At 31.9% G+C, this 19,539-nt stretch overlaps 1 protein-coding gene across 1 annotated transcript; it reads right to left on the reverse strand.

Moving 5' to 3' along the window:
• Positions 1 to 806: 806 nt before the first annotated feature.
• Positions 807 to 4,279, reverse strand: LOC139862993 (uncharacterized). The gene is made up of 3 exons (XM_071851649.1): positions 3,473 to 4,279; positions 1,274 to 1,568; positions 807 to 1,035 (listed from the first exon to the last, which is right to left on the reverse strand). Exons 1-3 carry the CDS (start codon positions 4,127 to 4,129, stop codon positions 995 to 997), a joined length of 993 nt encoding a protein of 330 aa, XP_071707750.1. The 5' UTR covers positions 4,130 to 4,279; the 3' UTR covers positions 807 to 994.
• Between the last annotated feature and the right edge of the window lie 15,260 nt (positions 4,280 to 19,539).

The following is a 19,539-nucleotide window of genomic DNA, read 5'->3' on the forward strand; positions in this document are numbered from 1 at the left end:
ATAAATCATCGTCTCGCTATTTGTTAACATATAATACATACATTTTCATTTTGAAATAGTGTTTTACTGTAGCAATTCACTGTAGCAAATTCAATTTCACTGTAGCAAATAGTGATTTTCGAAAACACTATAGCATTTTGGGTACTGTAGCAATTTGAAAATACTGTAGCAAATTAGTGTTTTACTGGTTCATCTTAAACGCTTTAGATAACTTATCTAAATATCAATCGAATCAATAAACGAATGTTACTATCGTTTACTAAATAACTTGAAATTATATATATATGTATATATCTTTTTAATATACATAAATCAGTTTTTAAATACACATCGCAAGTTATTTATGAATAATTAATATTCCAATTTATTATATATATATATATATATATATATATATATATATATATATATATATATATATATATATATATATATATATATATATATATATATATATATCTATTTTCAAATAGATGTTCATGAATCGTTGGTCAATAGTCAAAGGTTAACTGAATATATAACATTAGTTCAAAAATTTTGAGAATCAATATTACAGACTTTGCTTATCGTGTCGGAAATATTAATCATACAAAGATTAAATTTAAATTTGATCAGAAATTTTCTAGTCATCACAGTTAGTGTTGTGAGCTTTCGTTTAGTTGTTTGATTTGTTTAGTTCAAAAGTTCACTTGTTTGTACGTTTTTAAGTTTCTCATATTTTTTATGAACTTATATTCGGTTATGAAAGTTTGCTTGTTTTATCACCAAAAAAAACGTACAAAACCATGACAACAAAACTTGCAAGAAACAACTTTAAACGACTAATTATACTTATATATCGAGAAACCCATAACATAAATGACAACACAAATCACCAGCTATTGTTAAAGCTATCCGATGTCAAAATTTCTGTCAAAAATGAAAATGGGAGCTCATAAAACACAACCTGTACTATACAGCAATACTACTACCCTTCCGTTGGTTCGTCCTACTCTCAATTTGACCTACTAAAGCCGCCAAAACGCTTCTTCATAGCTGAAAAGGTGAAAACATCCACATCAATAATATAATCTAACATGTTGCATAATGGGGTACAAAGATAGGAACAAAAGGAGTTTTGGGTCCACCTAAACCCGACTCGACCAGTACCAAACATTTGCCTGTTTGACCAGTTGATTACCCAAAATGCATGACATGCTCATATTGCTACTTTAACTAAAAGTGATACAAAGATAGAAACAACTGAAAAGAAAAAATAGTCCAATATACTCGCATTTAATAGAAGATCCAGCAAGACAAGTGAGCCTAGACTTTGTCTTGGCCTCAGCTAATGGCGTTGCCTTGCCCTTAGTGGCCATGCGAACATCCCAAACACGTATGATACCATCTGAAGACGCAGATGCCACCAAAAACGGTTGGTCATCGTGGGTCCCATCAATCTTAGACAGAACTACTATTCCTTTTAACCGTGCTGAATGTGCATCCTCAATGCAGTATGCTACCTTCCCGCTGACTGTATCCCACGCTGTTAGATTTCTGTCCTCTCCCCCTGTGTATAGGAGCCCATTCTGTTATAGATTCAAGGTTAGTTCAGATATTAAGCACTTGCATAAATAAACAAAATTCTGAAATGAAAAACAAAATATTAAAACACATGTTAGCATAAATGTCAGTCAAATGTTTAATTCTGACACTGATAAAACAATAAGTTGTCCCTGTTTACTTAAGAAGTCCTAAAGAGATATTTGTTCAGCTTTAAAACTGAAACAAACAACAAAATGAGAATTCAACAAGTATTCCTTGATCTGGATACTCTTATATTTTGCAGGAATATAGTGTGTACATCAAATATAAGTGAGTTGAAGAAATGAAGGCCATAAACATTAAACGAACTATGATAATTGTATGCAATCTCAAAAAACAAAACTTGATATATCAAACAAGTCAAGATCAATTTCAGAACTCACAAGGTTTAACAAGATATGAGTAATTAGCTATTTGCAGGCAGTTTGGCGTTAAGGGTATGTAGCTATGCATGAACGTGCACAGAATATGCATATACATATTTAGAGTTATATATGTTCCATTAGGGATGAGATCGGTACACGTACCGTACCGTACCGATAACGAAAATAAGGAAAATCGAGAACCGAATACCGTACCGAATACCGAAATCGGTACCGGTATTTTCGGTATTATACCCGTTTTTCCCAATTTTACATTTTTTTACGATTTTTACAACTTTTCTTTTTCAATATACACAACTAATGTTGTCACACAACTAATATTGGTATACTTTTTGAATTATATTCACGAATATATCTTTTGACAAGGGTTTCATGGCATTTTGAGAAATAGAAGGTAGTGTGAAAATTGTATGAAGTGATTTGCATGGGTACGGATACCGAATGGTACGGTACCGAATGGTACTGATACCGAAATCGTCTCAAATCAAGAACGGATACCGATACCAATACCATCGGTACGGTATTTCGGTACCGGTACCGGTACGGTTTCGGTATTTCGGGATTTTTGCTTATCCCTATGTCCCATATCTCCTTCAGATTAAGGAAAACTTATATACATATTGTATGGCAGTAGCATTGATAAAAAGAAAGCACATGTAGAGTACTTACAAAGTGGCCAAGCTTTCGAAAAAGGTAGGAACGTACAAACGACAATCTTAGATGTTACAAGTTAACATACACAAATCAACTAAAGCGAAAATTACAATAGTCTTTGACTTTGTTTTCACAGTAAAATAGTAAACGCAAAACCATAAAAAACAAACAACGGGATTCTTAAGTGTCTTTCAATTCACATACATGTCGTAAACATACCTAAAAAAAATTTCAGGGCAATGTAGGGATAACAAGGGATTATGGATTATACTATTGGGTGCAATAACCGCCACCAATGTATTTCTATAAGCTGGGTTTAAATTCCCATTAATACTCATTCAAGTCACATAAAAATGTGAACTTTCACTCTGAGTGCACAAATGTCTCCCTACTAAGTAAAAGATAAAAAAATGGTAGTTGGGAATGCAAACTTGATAATATCACACCACATCCAAATATAAGCAATTTTTATTTTGATTCAGAAATCAGACAAAAGTGAGAGACCTTGCAGTCTAGTAAGATATCATACGTCGCAAGTTTTGTTATTCATCCTAATTCCTAAGTCTATACCCAACATTCCAGCCACCACCCAATAAGGAGCCTCTGAAGTTAACCAATTTAAGTACAAAATCATATACTTAATGACTTTTATCCCCAAAAGATATCCTATTGTCATGAGGTATACCCTAAAAAGCAATTTCAGCAAATATGTACAGCTGCACATTATCATTCCTGCAATCTATATTCACTCAATAGCCACCTAGTTATGCTAAGCAAAGTTATCACCAACAAACAAAGCATACTATATTATATACAAAAGTAAACTATAAACAACAATGAGCCAAACCAACCGTTCCAGGTGCAATGCATATAATCCTTTTCTCGGCTTCCATATCAACGATCAATTTTGCACTTTCAGCATCATGAGCAGACACTTTATCATCCATTCCCATAAAAAACTTATCACCACTGGTATCATACTCAACAAGCAAAGCTTCTTCCCCTAACCTAAACGAAAAACTCTTCCTTCCTCTAACCAAATTCACCATCCCTAAACACGAATCTATTCCGACCGTCAACGCTAACTTTCCAGACGGATGAACACACATATCATTCACACCTTGTTTATGTACTTTAATTCTTTTCAAATGAACAAACGGATCGGCATCATAGATAGATATGTAACCGTCATCGTAAGCTGAAAATAGGTTGCGCGGGAACGAGGTTACGGTGGTTTGTGGTGTGTAGAGACATAGTGATGTAATGGTGGAGGTTGGATCGTTGAGTGAACCGATTTCTGAAGAGGTTGAGAGATCGTAGATTTTAATTGTGTCATCTGATCCACCGGAGACGGCGAGGCAACCGGAAACGGCGACGGATTTGATTGGGGAAAGGTGTGACGGGAAGGTGAAGATTGGGGAAAGTGTTAGGGTTTCAGTTGAGTGTTTTAGGGTTTTGAGTTTGAATCCCCAAATAAATCGCTCGTATGAACCTGCTACAAGACTCATTTTTCGTTAATTTATAAGTTCAATTTGATGACTTCTTCTCCTTCACAGCGTCAATAGTTTGATTGATGAGTAAAAACCCTAAAATTGGAGTAGCTACTTGTTTTAGGGTTCTAGGGTTTAATAGGCTGTGTTTAATTGGAATACTGTTTTTAACAAGAGAAATAGTTGGGCGAAAATTACCAAATCTTCCAATATTCATATTTAAAATGTAACAACTTTTAATGTATCAAATTAAATTTTTATAAATAATTAACATATAACTCGTTTGAGGGAAAGGGACTACGACCTTCAACTTCCAAGATATATCATCATATAATATAGCATGTTGCCTTGAAGAAGGTTGGAGTTATTTTCCTTCGGTCCATAAACGCAAAGAATTGTGAGACGGCAGGCATCGGTCGATGAGACTGGTAGGGCCCTACTCCTGTAACTGGGCAATGAGAATTTCTAACTGATAAGTCATCACGAGCATAACAATCTTTTTGAAACGTGAAAGCGAAGTGAATTTGTGAATGTCTAACTGAACGTTCAAGACTGGATTCAGAAGCTGAGGCGACCAAAAGGGAGGTGAGCGAAGTGAGGCCACTTTATGGTCCCTCTGACAAAAAAATTTCATAAAGGTAAATAGTTTAGCTCCCTAGATTAAGCCAACGGTTATTTTTTTTACGTGGTTACCATGGTTTGCACAAAATATGTCAGTTTCTGAGGTTGACGGTCGTTAATAAATCTCGTTAAATCATGACATATGTGGTGAGTGTAAGGATAATTTCGTCATTAGTTACTACCCTCATCTCCCATTCCTATAACTTTTCCACATTAAACTGAATTTCATTCATTCTAATATTTAATAATAAAAAATTTGTTCATTTAGATTTCATCTTGATACTCAGATTTCAAATTCATATTTGATATTAGTAAAGTACTAATAATCAATTAAGAACTTTGAACAAATTCTAAAAATTAAAATTTAATTTATTTTTTAAAGACTTTTTTGCTTTATTGGTTCATGTATTATACCTCATATTGCTAACAGCGTCCAGCAAGTTATTTTTTTACCTTTAGAATCCTCTGTTTTTCAAAAATTTGCAATTAGCATCCCTCCGTCAACCTGGCGTTAAAAAAATACGTTAACCATTCACATGTGTCTTGCATGTGAGGGTACATTACTCTTTTTACTCATTTTCCTCACTATAATAAGGATCACCGGCGCAAATTCATTTTTTCCTCACTAAATGTCGAAAAGATTTAGTTTATAAATATTAAATAAATAACTAGATCATGTTTATAGTATATCTTTTACAATTAAACCGGTGGTTTAAGATATAATACTAAAATGACCCCTAAAATTACGGGTTTGTTTAAATAAAATAGTTTAATGATGACTCGCAGAATTACAGATTACAATTAAAAAACTTTTTATTATTTTTAAAAACATATTGATGTACATAACTTGGTTAACTTTTCCAATTTTTAACACAGTTGGCTATTTTACTTTTCCTAAAATCTACATTAACCTTTTATAACTTTTATTGAGATTGAGATATTGAGATGAGATACTACAGACTCAAATATTGCCGGAGATGACCGATTTGCACCAAAAACCCTCATCTCCAATACCACCTTCACCTGCTAATACTAGTCTTCTACCGCCTCCACCACCACCACCATCCACAGAATCACCTTCTACTCCGCCACCTGCACCACCTAACGGAACACCTCGCCGTCTTCGTTTTGATCCCAGCCGAAGTAAACCCTAGCTCTCATAACCTGACTGTTTTACTTTTAATTTCTATTTATTATATCATAATTATAATAGAATAGATAATTAATCTATTCATTACTCACTAGTCAGTAATTAAATTTTGTTAGGGTTGTACTTTTTAGGGTAACTGCTGTTTTAAATATATTGTTACAAGTATATAAATTGAACTAACTATTAATTTGTTGCAGCGATCGGGATTATTAAAAGGAAAGCGTTGATAAAAGATTTGGCAGCTGTGTACCATGCCCAGTGTCTTTCGTATTGTCAAGAGCTATTAGAACTCCAACGAAAATGCGAAGAGGTATAAATTTGCATTTGTATTCTTATTCATAGCATAACATTCACTGTGGCTGCTTATTTGTATTATGGCGTAAAATTTTCCGATATAATCGTTCTAATTTCGATGTTATATGCTTGATTCTATGTACATGTTTTTTGACATAGTCGATACGTATTAAAATTAATGTAATGTGGTGCACGCTGTTCATTAATGGACAAAATATAATATAATTTGGGTTAAAACATTAGTATTCTAGTTGTGAGGGATTGAGGGCGGTGATCCTTAATGATTGAACCGGCATATATGAATGTTGAAGTATGAAGCAATTGAATGATGTCGAAAGTAAAGTAAATAGTGGGAAAACAAAAATAGTTGAAGCGGAAACGAGCAAACATTCGACTGATTCTTACAATTCTTAACTTGAATTGAATGATAGTTTTTTTTTCTTCTTCTTCTTTTTTTTTTTTTTTTTTTTTTTGGGTAAGCAAGGAAACCCTCCTATGAACGAGCACATTGGCTCCCCCATAGAAGGTAAAACCTCGGGTAATCAAGTCTCCGAGTGCGAGACCTGATACCAGGTGAATTGCGCATTATGCGCACCCTCTAGTCACACTCCCTTTTTGAACAATTTGGCCACTCAGGCAAGCCTGCGTGGTTTTTCAATTTATAATGTATGGATTTGTTAAATGGTTATTTTTGTGTAACTAGCCGCTGCAATGCTTGTATATATTGATTGGAGTCCATGTTTGACCGTAATCACATATATGAGACTCTGTATGGTTCTAGCTGTCATACCACACTGATAAGTAATACTCTATAACACACACGGTGGCTGAATCTCTGAAAGTTTCGCTGCTTGGGCATTAAATTATATTTCAAGTCAGGGATTAAATGTTTAGTTGTATGAATATGTGTGTAAAATGTAGGTTTATATTTCTTAAGGGATTTTTAACATGTTTACCCAAGGAGGGCACTAGCTTTTAGGTCAAAAGATGATGTACACTAAAGGACAGTCTCTTCTCATACATCAGAAGCCCTTGCTTTTCAATAAGTTTAGCATCTAATAATATAATATGTTGAGTTAAGGTAAACTGAAAACATGTAATCATCATGTAATTACAGTATCACAAGATAGATATGAATATATGATACGAAACATTGAGGAACTTACATCAATAGGATACAAAGTAAACTGAAAGCATGTATTCATCATGTAATGTCGTACACGGAATTATTATGTAGTGACTATTGACGTATTGGTCAACAAAATTATATGAATTATAAGACGTATATGTCTAAGTTCTATCACAAGTCTATTAATTATTTTGTTTATTATACCACTAAAGTTTAATGCTTAGACATCACAGCCAATCTCTGTAACCTACAAGAACATTATTTAGTTAAACATACAATGAACTTTATAGTTGTTACGTACGAGCAAATTCCCGAAAGACATACTAAAGAATATTACTATTAGAAATCGGGAACTTCCTACTTTTTATGAACAAAAAACCTTCTCATCAATTAGAAGTGTAACGAAAACTGTTTCTTTTATCTCGGAGTATAAACTTACTTATTGGCCGTTCATTATGGTACTATATCTCAGTAATCTAATTATTCCCATTGAATATATGAGTAGAGCTATACTATTATCCTTTTTATCTTATTTAAACATGCTTTACGCCAACATTTATTATCTTGAGACTCACTTTATTCCATCCTCCAAATTTCTTGCAGCCCTATCCAGCTATAAAAGTTGCGACAGAGTCAAGGAAAGAAACAATGAGGCCCCCCAAACGACTCAAAAAATCACGCTAGGTCTGTCAACCTTTCGCCATCCCTTTTTCTTACTTAAAAGTACATGTGAAACTACGTTCCCTTGTATGCAAAACAAACCATTTATCCTAAAACATTTGGTAGAGGTTTGAATCCAACCCCTTGTATAGCTGTTAAATTAGTCGGTTTATAATTCAGAGAACTTCAAGTACAGGTGGCAATTTCAACCCTTTTTTTCATTATTGGCCGAAAAATGGCCAAAATTGAAATTTTTAGCTAAGAGAAAGCGGTATGGGTCAATTTATATATGAGAATTATATATTTAGTCTATTCAACCTCCTAGATGGATTTGTCCAAAACTTTCTATTATAATTGTAATAGTATCTTATTAAGTGTAATAGATGTGTTGACCATTTTAAAAAAAGTTAATATTGGACAAAAACTGTTTGTGGGTCAAGCCACCATGGTTTGGCTCATTTTATGTTGCATGATGATGAATCGTTTAATCTGAAACCGGTTCGAGCCAGTAACCAAACCATCCTTAAAAGTGGTGGAATTACAAACACAAATTGTATGTGTATTAATGATTATGATATGATGATGGATGTGTGATTTTACTCTCTTGACAATTTGTTTTTTCAAGCGTTTCAGTTACTATATTTACGTGCTACTGCAACCCTGATTATGGATGTGCAGCCACTATCTTCATGTGTCTATAGGCAAACATTACTACAAACAACTTCAAATGAGGTGCGCTTGTTCTATGGTTATGCGTCTCATCAGATATTTTGTCCCGATGAAAGTGCCCTTATTTGATACATATTCTTTTGTAACAGGCTCATCCTTTGAATTACATTAAAGACTAGATATGCAACAAATTCTAATAGTATACATATTGTTTTATTTCCATCATGATACTCCATCTACTTATGAGTTTTTTTTTTTTTTTTTTTTTTTTTTTTGTTTTTTTTTTTTGAGCATTATGCAGTCCTTATTGATGCTAAATGTTTGATACTTGAATATATCTTTATTCTCTTAAAATTGCTATATATGCTAGGTTTAGAGGTGAATATTTCAATCCATTAACGATTAGGTTGATTTTGGTTATGTTTACATTAGGCAAAATTATATGGGCTGGGTTGGCTACTGACAGTTATAACGTATATGTCTATTTTTAATCTTTACAAGTGATTGTTTTGCTAAATCTGGCTACACGAATTATGTAAAATAGTCTAGTTTTTGTAGAAGCTTGTAAGACTTTGGAAGACCTTTTCAAATCTCGTTCTTTGATATGTTAAAATGATAAACCCCGACTTTGACACCCAGATTACAATTTAACGTATCATATGCCTTTAGTTATACACGAGTTATGGGAACCAGCGTGTTGCAACAATGAAGTTATTGGGGTATTGATTTGAGGCAATTTACAAAATGGTATAATGTAGTTATTACATTACATATATATCTATCATATATACAGATATTCGATCATAAAATGTATCATATTTGTACTAGACAAAATTGCTGAAATGATCCATGTGGTTGTATCAAAATGCTGGCTTAGTCCCTGTGGTTTTTTTTGACGTATTTCGTCCTCGTGGTATGTTAGTGTTGCTGATTTAGTCCCTATTTCTGACGGACGTTTAAATACTCCGTTAACTCCAATCACATGCCACGCACATGAGGGTAAAAACGTCATTTTATCTTTTTCTTTGGACAAAATTGCTGATATGGTCTCTGTGATTTGTTTTTCCTTTGAAAAACTTCATCACCTATCTTTATCCTCCCCAAATCATAAATCCTAATCAATACCAAATTCATAACAAATTACAACCTAACTTTTGAATAAAATTCCCTTTCATTAATCGATAACAGTTGAAGAAACAAAGAAGAAGGAACAAACTATGAGCTAGAAATGAAGATCAGTCACTTATTAAATCCAACTCTTAAATTGAAGCCTTAAACAACATCAGTTATGAGCTAAATAAAAACACAACAACAACAATGGTCCCTTCATCACCTAATTTCATCAAATCTATATGGATAATCAAAGGTAATGGATAATCACAAACTAATTTCACCTTCACTTCTCGATCCCGTTACAGAATTAAGTGATATACATCCACTCATTACAACATCATACTCCATAATTATTTATGGGTTTTAAAAAGAAACCCATAAATTAGCAGAAAAACCTCCCTTTAAACATGCATCATTTATGGATTTCAAAAAGGAACCCAACCACTAATTAGCCATTGTTGTCGCCACCAATCACTCATTCGCATCTAGAATCCTCATCTGTCACGTCCCTTTTAATTAATTAATTAGCAAAAAAAACATCTTCATTTTCTTTGAATTCGACCTTCATGGTGGCAGCGACGATGGCGGTAACATGTATGGTGACGGCGGCGATGACCAATATAGATCCAACGACGGCGATGGTGTGGTGCTATTCATATGTTTAATCCTTTCTTTCAAAAGTTTCTGGTGACTTTCAATTTTCAGATTCAGGCAGTGTGAAGATTCGGGTTTCGAACGATTTGTGTTTTACAGATTCAAGATTCGGGTTTTGGAGGTTCCGATCTGGGTTTTACATATAAATGATTGAATATGATACGGAGTGTATAACAAAATAAGGATGAAGGCTATAAAGTATGGATGAACCCCTTTCAAGATCTTGAAATTTAAGGTGTGGTTGATAAATTTAAAGACTTCATTTTGATTTGGGTGGTTGAGGATAAGTTTGAATTTTTTTATTCTTTTTTTTTTTTCTTTTTTTTACAGATCTGTAATGCATTGCAGGTGGTTGAAAGGACCTCACGTTGTCAAGCGGGTAGAATGTAAGGTTTAAAAAGACAAATTTACCCATCATGTGATTCACACATGATAGGTTTAACGGTTATTTTTAACGTCCGTAAAAAATAAGGACTAAATCAGCAACATTAACATACCAAGAGGACGAAATACGTCAAGAAATACCACAGGGACTAAACCAGCATTTTGATACAAACCACATGCATCATTTCAGCAATTTTGTCTTTGTACTATATTTCATATGTTGCATTGATAGTAAAAATCGATTATACAATAAATTGCATTTATATGTTTAAGCATATAATATATTATATGTTTAAGCATATAATATATATATATATATATATATATATATATATATATATATATATATATATATATATATATATATATATATATATATATATATATATATATATATATATGAAAAGCTATAAACAATTGTACTCTAGTCGTTTCAATTTTATTGTCCAGTACCTTGGTACAAAATGTTTGATAATGTTTATTATGTCTAGTCTTACGTGGATGTTTTATGAATCGTAAGGTGTTGGTGCATTGGTGGTGATGATCTCCCATATGGGAGGTCAGATGTTCGACTCCCATAAGGGAGGTCAGGTGTCGACTCCCATGTGTTGTAAATATATTTCCCTTGAATCTAACCGTCCATTTCATGGGTCTCGGAGGTTTCGGACGTCTATGCGTTTGAGCCTCATCCGAGGGAAGGTTTTACCACACGCAATGTCCTTATTGATTCATCGTGGGGCTTTCCTCATGAGGGGCATATATTATTGTAATGGTTCGTAAAAGGGAAATGATCGGGTGGGCGGGTTATGACATCGCGTTCGGACCTCCGTTTGTGACTCTTAACCGATGTTAAAAAACGTGGATGTTTTAAAACTGTCTTTATAGCGTTCATAAAATTTAACATATATTTTATATTTTTACATTATGCATAGATAAGAATTTAATTGTTTATTTGCATGTATCTGTTAGTACAATTTAAAAAACATTATATATATATATATATATATATATATATATATATATATATATATATATATATATATATATATATATATATATATATATATATATATATATATATATATATATATATATATATATGGGCAGGATCAATGGGGAAGTAACCAATCGGGGGGAAGCAAATTTTTTTTTTTCGTTTTTTTTGAATTTTTTTTCCGGCATCAAGATCACACAAAAATATGAACATTTAGAAGAGACACTTCGTGATGAATGTTATTATTTAGGCGGGAAAACGATCGACAAAAATAACATTCAAGATAATATTGTTCGTGAAGAATATGAACGTTTTTTTTTTAATATTTTGTGAAGTAAAATTTAGCCCGATTTAGAGTTTAGGGTATAGGGTTTAGGGTTTGGTGTTTTGGGTTTATTCCATAAACCCAAAACACCAAACCCTAAACCCTAAACCCTAAACCCTAAACCGTTCGTGTTAAAAACTCAATCTAAATCCTAAATCTAAACCCTAAATCTAAACCCTAAACCCTAAATTTCTAAACCCTAATATCTAAACCCTAATATCTAAACCTCAATAGCTAAAACCTCAAAATACGTTCGAAAAACACGATAATTGTTATATATTACTTCTTCGAGCGTTTTCCCGCCAAAATAAAAACATTTATCACAAAGTGTCTCTACTAAATGTTCATATTTTCATCTCATCTATAATGTTCGTGAACAAAGTTTTTTCAAAAAACGAAAAAAAAAAAAGTTTTTGCTTCCCCCGCTTCCCCCCGAATGGTTACTTCCCTCTTGATCCTACCACTATATATATATATATATATATATATATATATATATATATATATATATATATATATATATATATATATATATATATATATATATATATATATAAAATTATATTTCATTCGTCTTAATTTTATTGTTCCGCATTTCTTTTTGTATGTATTTGTTTGTACATTGAAAAATTATGTTTTAACTTATTCATATGCAATTTAACTACTATCGTCAAACATTTCTTTTTATGATGTTTCGAATTAACCAGCCTAAATGAAAGATTAATAGTTACGAGTAGAATACAAACAATATAATTTAAAAGGGAAAGATTGAACAACCTTTGATGTAAAAATCAATAGAAGAGTAGAAATCAACCAGAGCACCAAACGAGATAGACTAAACTATGAAACGACAATTATTTCTTTCACCGTTAGTGTTATTATAAATTATTCGCAACTAGGATAATCATAAACTGAGTGGTATACGATGAAGCGTCATGTTTGTCTTAAACGAGTATGTGCAAGTTCGATTCCAAAGGCCGATATCTAATTGGTACTGCCATCATTTATCTTCTCAGAGGGGTTTTTCCAATCTTCAATTGTACTGTCAGGGTTATTGTTGATAAGACTTATTTCCCATGAATACAATATGTGTTTTACAACTAAATATATAGAACATGAGGTGGGTTTTCATGAGCCAATAATACATTGGCCCATTTGGGCTATCAATATGCACATCCATAAGAATATACAATACATATACATACATTAACATCCCCCCTTAGTTTTTTTGGAGGGGAAACCCAAACATTCAAATTGGACTGATATGTGAATAATGATGTCGGAAGTCCTTTGGTGAAGATATCAACATCTTGAGAGTGACAGGGACGTGTAGAACGCGGATGTTCTCTAAAGTAACCTGATCACGAACAAAATGAATGTCAATCTCAATATGCTTCGTCCACTGATATTGTACTGGATTAGATGTCATGTATACGGAGCTAATATTGTCACAATACACAATGGTGGCCTTTGGCGGAGAAGTGTGAAGCTCTCTGAGAATATTGCGTAGCCAGCATGTCTCAGCAACGGCATTGGAAACGCTACAATATTCAGCCTCGGCACTAGATCTAGATATAATTTGCTGACACTTAGATGACCATGATAAAAGATTGTTACTAAGAAAAACAAATTATCCAGATGTTGAACGACGTTTAGTTGGGCATCCACCCCCAATCAGCATCAGAATATGTAATAAGGTCATCTGTAGATGAGACGTGTATTTGTAACCCACAATCGAGTGAGCCACGAAGATACCACAAAATGCGCTTAAGAGCAAGAAAATGTGGCTCGCGTGGAACATGCATGAACAAAAATATCCGATGAACCACGTAGGAAATCAGGGCGAGTGAATGTGAGATACTGAAAAGCACATGCAAGACTTCTATATAAGGCGGGATCAATAATAGGTGGACCGGTGTCGTCCAGTTTGAACTGTGTATCGGCAGGCGTGCGACAAGGTTTGCCCTGCATCATGTCTACACACTTTAAGATGTCTATGGCATAGTTCTGCTGAGATAGAAACATGACTGTAGAGCTGCGAGTAGCAGAACTGGCAAGAAAATAATTAAGGGCTCCCAAATCAGTCGTAAAAAACTCTCTACTAACTAGACCAATAATGTTGTGTAGCAACGAAGTGATGATGTGGTGAGGATAATGTCATAGACATATAGATGACGTTATGATGTAGAAGACCTCTGATGATATACAAATAAAGAGGAGTCACACCGACTACGTTGAAAACCCCATGTCAGAAAAAAAAATCAACAAATCGTTGGTACCAAGCGCGTGGTGCTTGCTTTAGGCCATATTACGAGCGCTGCAAGTGGAAAACATAGTCAGGAAATCTAGTATCTCGGTATCCAGGTGGATGATGCATTTAAACGGTCTCATGTAAGTCACCATGAAGAAAGGCGTTCTTCACGTCAAGCTGATGAATGGGCCAATGACGAGAGACGACCAAACTCAAGACTGTACTAATAGTTTCCGGTTTGACAACCGGGAAGAAAGTCTAATTACAATGAATGCTAATCTGTTGAATCTTATCATTAGCTACCAACCTGGCTTTACTCCGATCCAGTGAATCATCAGCTTGAAACTTCTGCTTAAATAACCACATAGAACTAACCACATTAGCCCCTGGAGGGCGTGGAAGAAGTACCAAAGTGCCTTTAGAAATAAGAGGATGATATTCCTCATCCATGGATATATGCCAGTGAGGATCCTTTATAACAACCCGGAAATTTTCGACTAAATTTAAATCTAATTCTTATATGATTTCATTTAACCTCGACTAATTCCGACGATTCACGAACCATTATTTGTAAATAATCATGTATTAATATTAAATTGTTATATTAATATTATTATCACTCATCATTATCATTTACAATTATTATTACTTTCATTATTAATATTGATATCAATATTATTAGTGTTATCTTTATTATTATTGTTATTAAATATTATCATTAATATAATTACTAATATTATTACTAACATTATTAGTAATACCATTATTACTAAAATTATTATAATTATGGTTATTATTATTATTCTTATCATTATTAGTATTTTTTTTGATATTATTATTATAAATATTATTATTATTATTATAAATATTATTATTATTATTATTATTATTATTATTATTATTATTATTATTATTATTATTATTATTATTATTATTATTATTATTATTATTATTATTATTAGATAGTTACACAAATGCATGAATAAGTAAACATACACTTTTGTTTTTTTTATCGATTGATAATTCAATTACAGAAAGTGATGTCTTACTTAATTTATTTATATCATGCACATACCCATCAATTTTATGATATTAAGCAAACATATCATATTTCCTTTCTGTTACTAATCCTAATCGGCCAATCAATTTTTTTTTATATTAGTTGTTTGTTCAACTTTTGCCAATTACTATCACAAACCCACCACTTAATATTCGTTTCTGTTTCTTGGATTGTCATTGAACAATTATCAAATTATATAGAAACATATATAGCACATGTAGATAGAATAACAACCCACTTGAGTTCTCTTTTCTGTTTCCTTTTCCTTTTCTCATTCACCACCCACTTCAATCAAACAAACCACTAGGTACTATATCACAGGTAATCTAATTTGGTAAATATCGTTGTCATACTTTTCTTTATATTTTTCCCATGATTTCATGTTGACTAAACAATTGTATGATGTGTAAAGTAACCCTAGTGGTTGCAGATATTAATTATAAATCGAATACTTCCTACTTGATCGACTAAAACTATCTATCTGTGTTCCTCACTTCTGCTTTCTGTTTCAGTCATAAACAACACCCATCGTAGACCACCATCTCCGGCCACCTTCCACCGGACCACCGGAGTATCATCAATCATCTATCTCTCTATTATATACATATACATATTTACATAATGAATCCATCAATCTCTCTGCCCGTTTCTGTTTAATAACAGAGAAAAACACCGACACCCTTGGCTCACAACCATTGATTACCACCATCGACCCATCAAGAACACCACCACTTTTTACGACCCAAACCCGCCATCATCACCCTAGTCCACCTTCAATCCACCACCACCACTGTCACTACGTGTTTATTTTTTTTTTTTTCTGTTTTCTATTTCTATGTCAAACACCAACTATCACCCAACCAACCGCCACTTTCTTTTATTTTGTTTCCTGTCGAGACACCACCGGAGCAACAGCCACTGCCGCTGCATTTATATTTTTTTCCTTTTCTTCCTTCTTCTTATCATGTTCATGAGCTGCTGTACACTTCTGTTTGATTCTATTAAATGAAGAAGACAAGTGAAGAAGACGATGATGTTATTAAATTGTTGCTTCGAGAATAATCAAACCGTAATTTTTTTTTATTATTTTTGGGCTTCGATTTGTTTTAAATAAATGGGTTTTAGATGTTAGGCTTCTTTTCATTAATAAATGGACTGATTATTTGGGCCATATTTTTCGGATTATTGGGCCGAGACCCAGCTACTCCCTTCGGTTAAACGGTAAACAAAGGTTGATGTCGATTTGATTAAAAGAAGAAGAAGGAAAGAAACAGGTAGTAATGGGTTATATAAATATTAATCTGAGTTTATTTAGAAATGAATGGATGGATGAATGGTTAGATGAGTGTCGGATTAACGAGAGGTCACGGGTTCGAGTCCCGTCTTGGGCATTTTTTTTAAGAAAGCTTTCTAAGGTAGTTTTCATTCTTATTATTATTATTATTATTATTATTATTATTATTATTATTATTATTATTATTATTATTATTATTATTATTATTATTATTATTATTATTATTGTTATTATTATTGTTATTATTAAGTATTAATATTATTAGTATTATTATTACAAAGTATTATAATTATTATTATTGAAAAAGTATTAAATATCATTTTATTATTATTATCTTTATTAAAATTATCATCATTATTTATTATCATTAATATACGTATTTTTATTAATGTTATCATTACCAATATGTAGTGACCCGAACTTTTCCATGTTTATATTTATATATATATTAAATGAATTGTTTATTTACATGATTAAGTGTTTTCAACATGTTAAGCAATCAAACTTGTTAAGACTTGATTAATTAAAATAGGTTTCATATAGTCAATTTACCACCCAAGTTGACCGGTGATTCACGAACGTTAAAACTTGTAAAAACTATATGATGACATATATATGGATATATATATATATATATATATATATATATATATATATATATATATATATATATATATATATATATATATATATATATATATATATATATATATATATAGTTAACATGATATTATGATAAGTAAGTATCTCATTAGGTATTTTAACAATGAGTTATATACATAAAAATGAGACTATTGAATCAAGAAACTTGAAAACGATATATATAACGATTATCGTTATAACAATGTTTTACTAATTACATATGAATCATTTTAAGATATTGTTACACTATATATAAACATGATAATGATAAGTAAACATATCATTAAGTATATTAACAATGAACTACATATGTAAAAACAAGACTACCAACTTAATGATTTCGAAACGAGACATATATGTAACGATTATCGTTGTAACGACATTTAAATGTATATATATCTTACGATTATCATTGTAACGACATTTAAATGTATATATATATATCATATTAAGATATATTAATATATCATAATATCATGATAATATAATAATTTAACATCTCATTAGATATAATAAACATTGGGTTAACAATATTTAACAAGATCGTAAACCTAAAGGTTTCAAATCAACATTTACATGTAACGACTAACGATGACTTAACGACTCAGTTAAAATGTATATACATGCAGTGTTTTAATATGTATTCATACACTTTTGAAAGACTTCAAGACACTTATCAAAATACTTCTACTTAACAAAAATGCTTACAATTACATCCTCGTTCAGTTTCATCAACAATTCCACTCGTATGCACCCGTATTTGTACTCGTACAATACACAGCTTTTAGATGTATGTACTATTGGTATATACACTCCAATGATCAGCTCTTAGCAGCCCATGTGATTCACCTAACACATGTGGGAACCATCATTTGGCAACTAGCATGAAATATCTCATAAAATTTCAAAAATATTAGTAATCATTCATGACTTATTTACATGTAAACAAAATTACACATCCTTTATATCTAATCCATATACCAACGACCAAAAACACCCACAAACACTTTCATTCTTCAATTTTCTTCATCTAATTTATCTCTCCCAAGTTCTATCTTTAAGTTCTAAGTGTTCTTCATAAATTCTATAAGTTCTAGTTTCATAAAATCAAGAATACTTCCAAGTTTGCTAGCTTACTTTCAATCTTGTAAAGTGATCATCCAACCTCAAGAAATCTTTCCTATTTATAGTAATATATCTTTCTAATACAAGGTAATAATCATATTCAAAATTTTATTCAATTTTTATAACTATAACAATCTTATTTCGAGTGGAAATCTTACTTGAACTTGTTTTTGTGTCATGATTCTGCTTCCAGAACTTTCAAGTCATCCAAGGATCCTTTGAAGCTAGATCAATTTTTCTCATTTCCAGTAGGTTTATCCACAAAAATTTAGGTAGTAATGATGTTCATAACATCATTCGATTCATATATATAAAACTGCCTTATTCGAAGGTTTAAACTTGAAATCACTAGAATATAGTTTAGTTAATTCTAAACTTGTTCGCAAACAAAAGTTAATCCTTCTAACTTGAATTTTTAAAATCAACTAAAAACATGTTCTATATCTATATGATATGCTAACTTAATGATTTAAAACCTGAAAACACGAAAAATACCGTAAAACCGGATATACGCCGTCGTAGTAACACCGCGGGCTGTTTTGGGTTAGTTAATTAAAAACTATGATAAACTTTGATTTAAAAGTTGTTCTTCTGGAAAAATGATTTTTCTTATGAACATGAAACTATATCCAAAAATCATGGTTAAACTCAAAGTGGAAGTATGTTTTTCAAAATGGTCATTAAGACGTCGTTCTTTCGACTGAAATGACTACCTCTTACAAAAACAACTTGTAACTTATATCTCTGTCTATAAACCTATACTTTTTCTATTTAGATTCATAAAATAGAGTTCAATATGAAACCATAGCAATTTTATTCACTCAAAACGGATTTAAAACGAAGAAGTTATGGGTAAAACAAGATTGGATATTTTTTATTGTTGTAGCTACGGGAAATATTGTAACAATTCTATACAAATCATATCCTAGCTAACTTATAATGTATTATACATGTATTCTAATATATTATGTAATCTTGGGATACCATAGGCACGTATGCAAATGTTTTGACATATCATATCGACCCATGTATATATATTATTTGGAACAACCATAGACACTCT

Source organism: Rutidosis leptorrhynchoides, chromosome 8, assembly GCF_046630445.1.
Source record: "Rutidosis leptorrhynchoides isolate AG116_Rl617_1_P2 chromosome 8, CSIRO_AGI_Rlap_v1, whole genome shotgun sequence".
Lineage (NCBI taxonomy): Eukaryota > Viridiplantae > Streptophyta > Magnoliopsida > Asterales > Asteraceae > Rutidosis > Rutidosis leptorrhynchoides.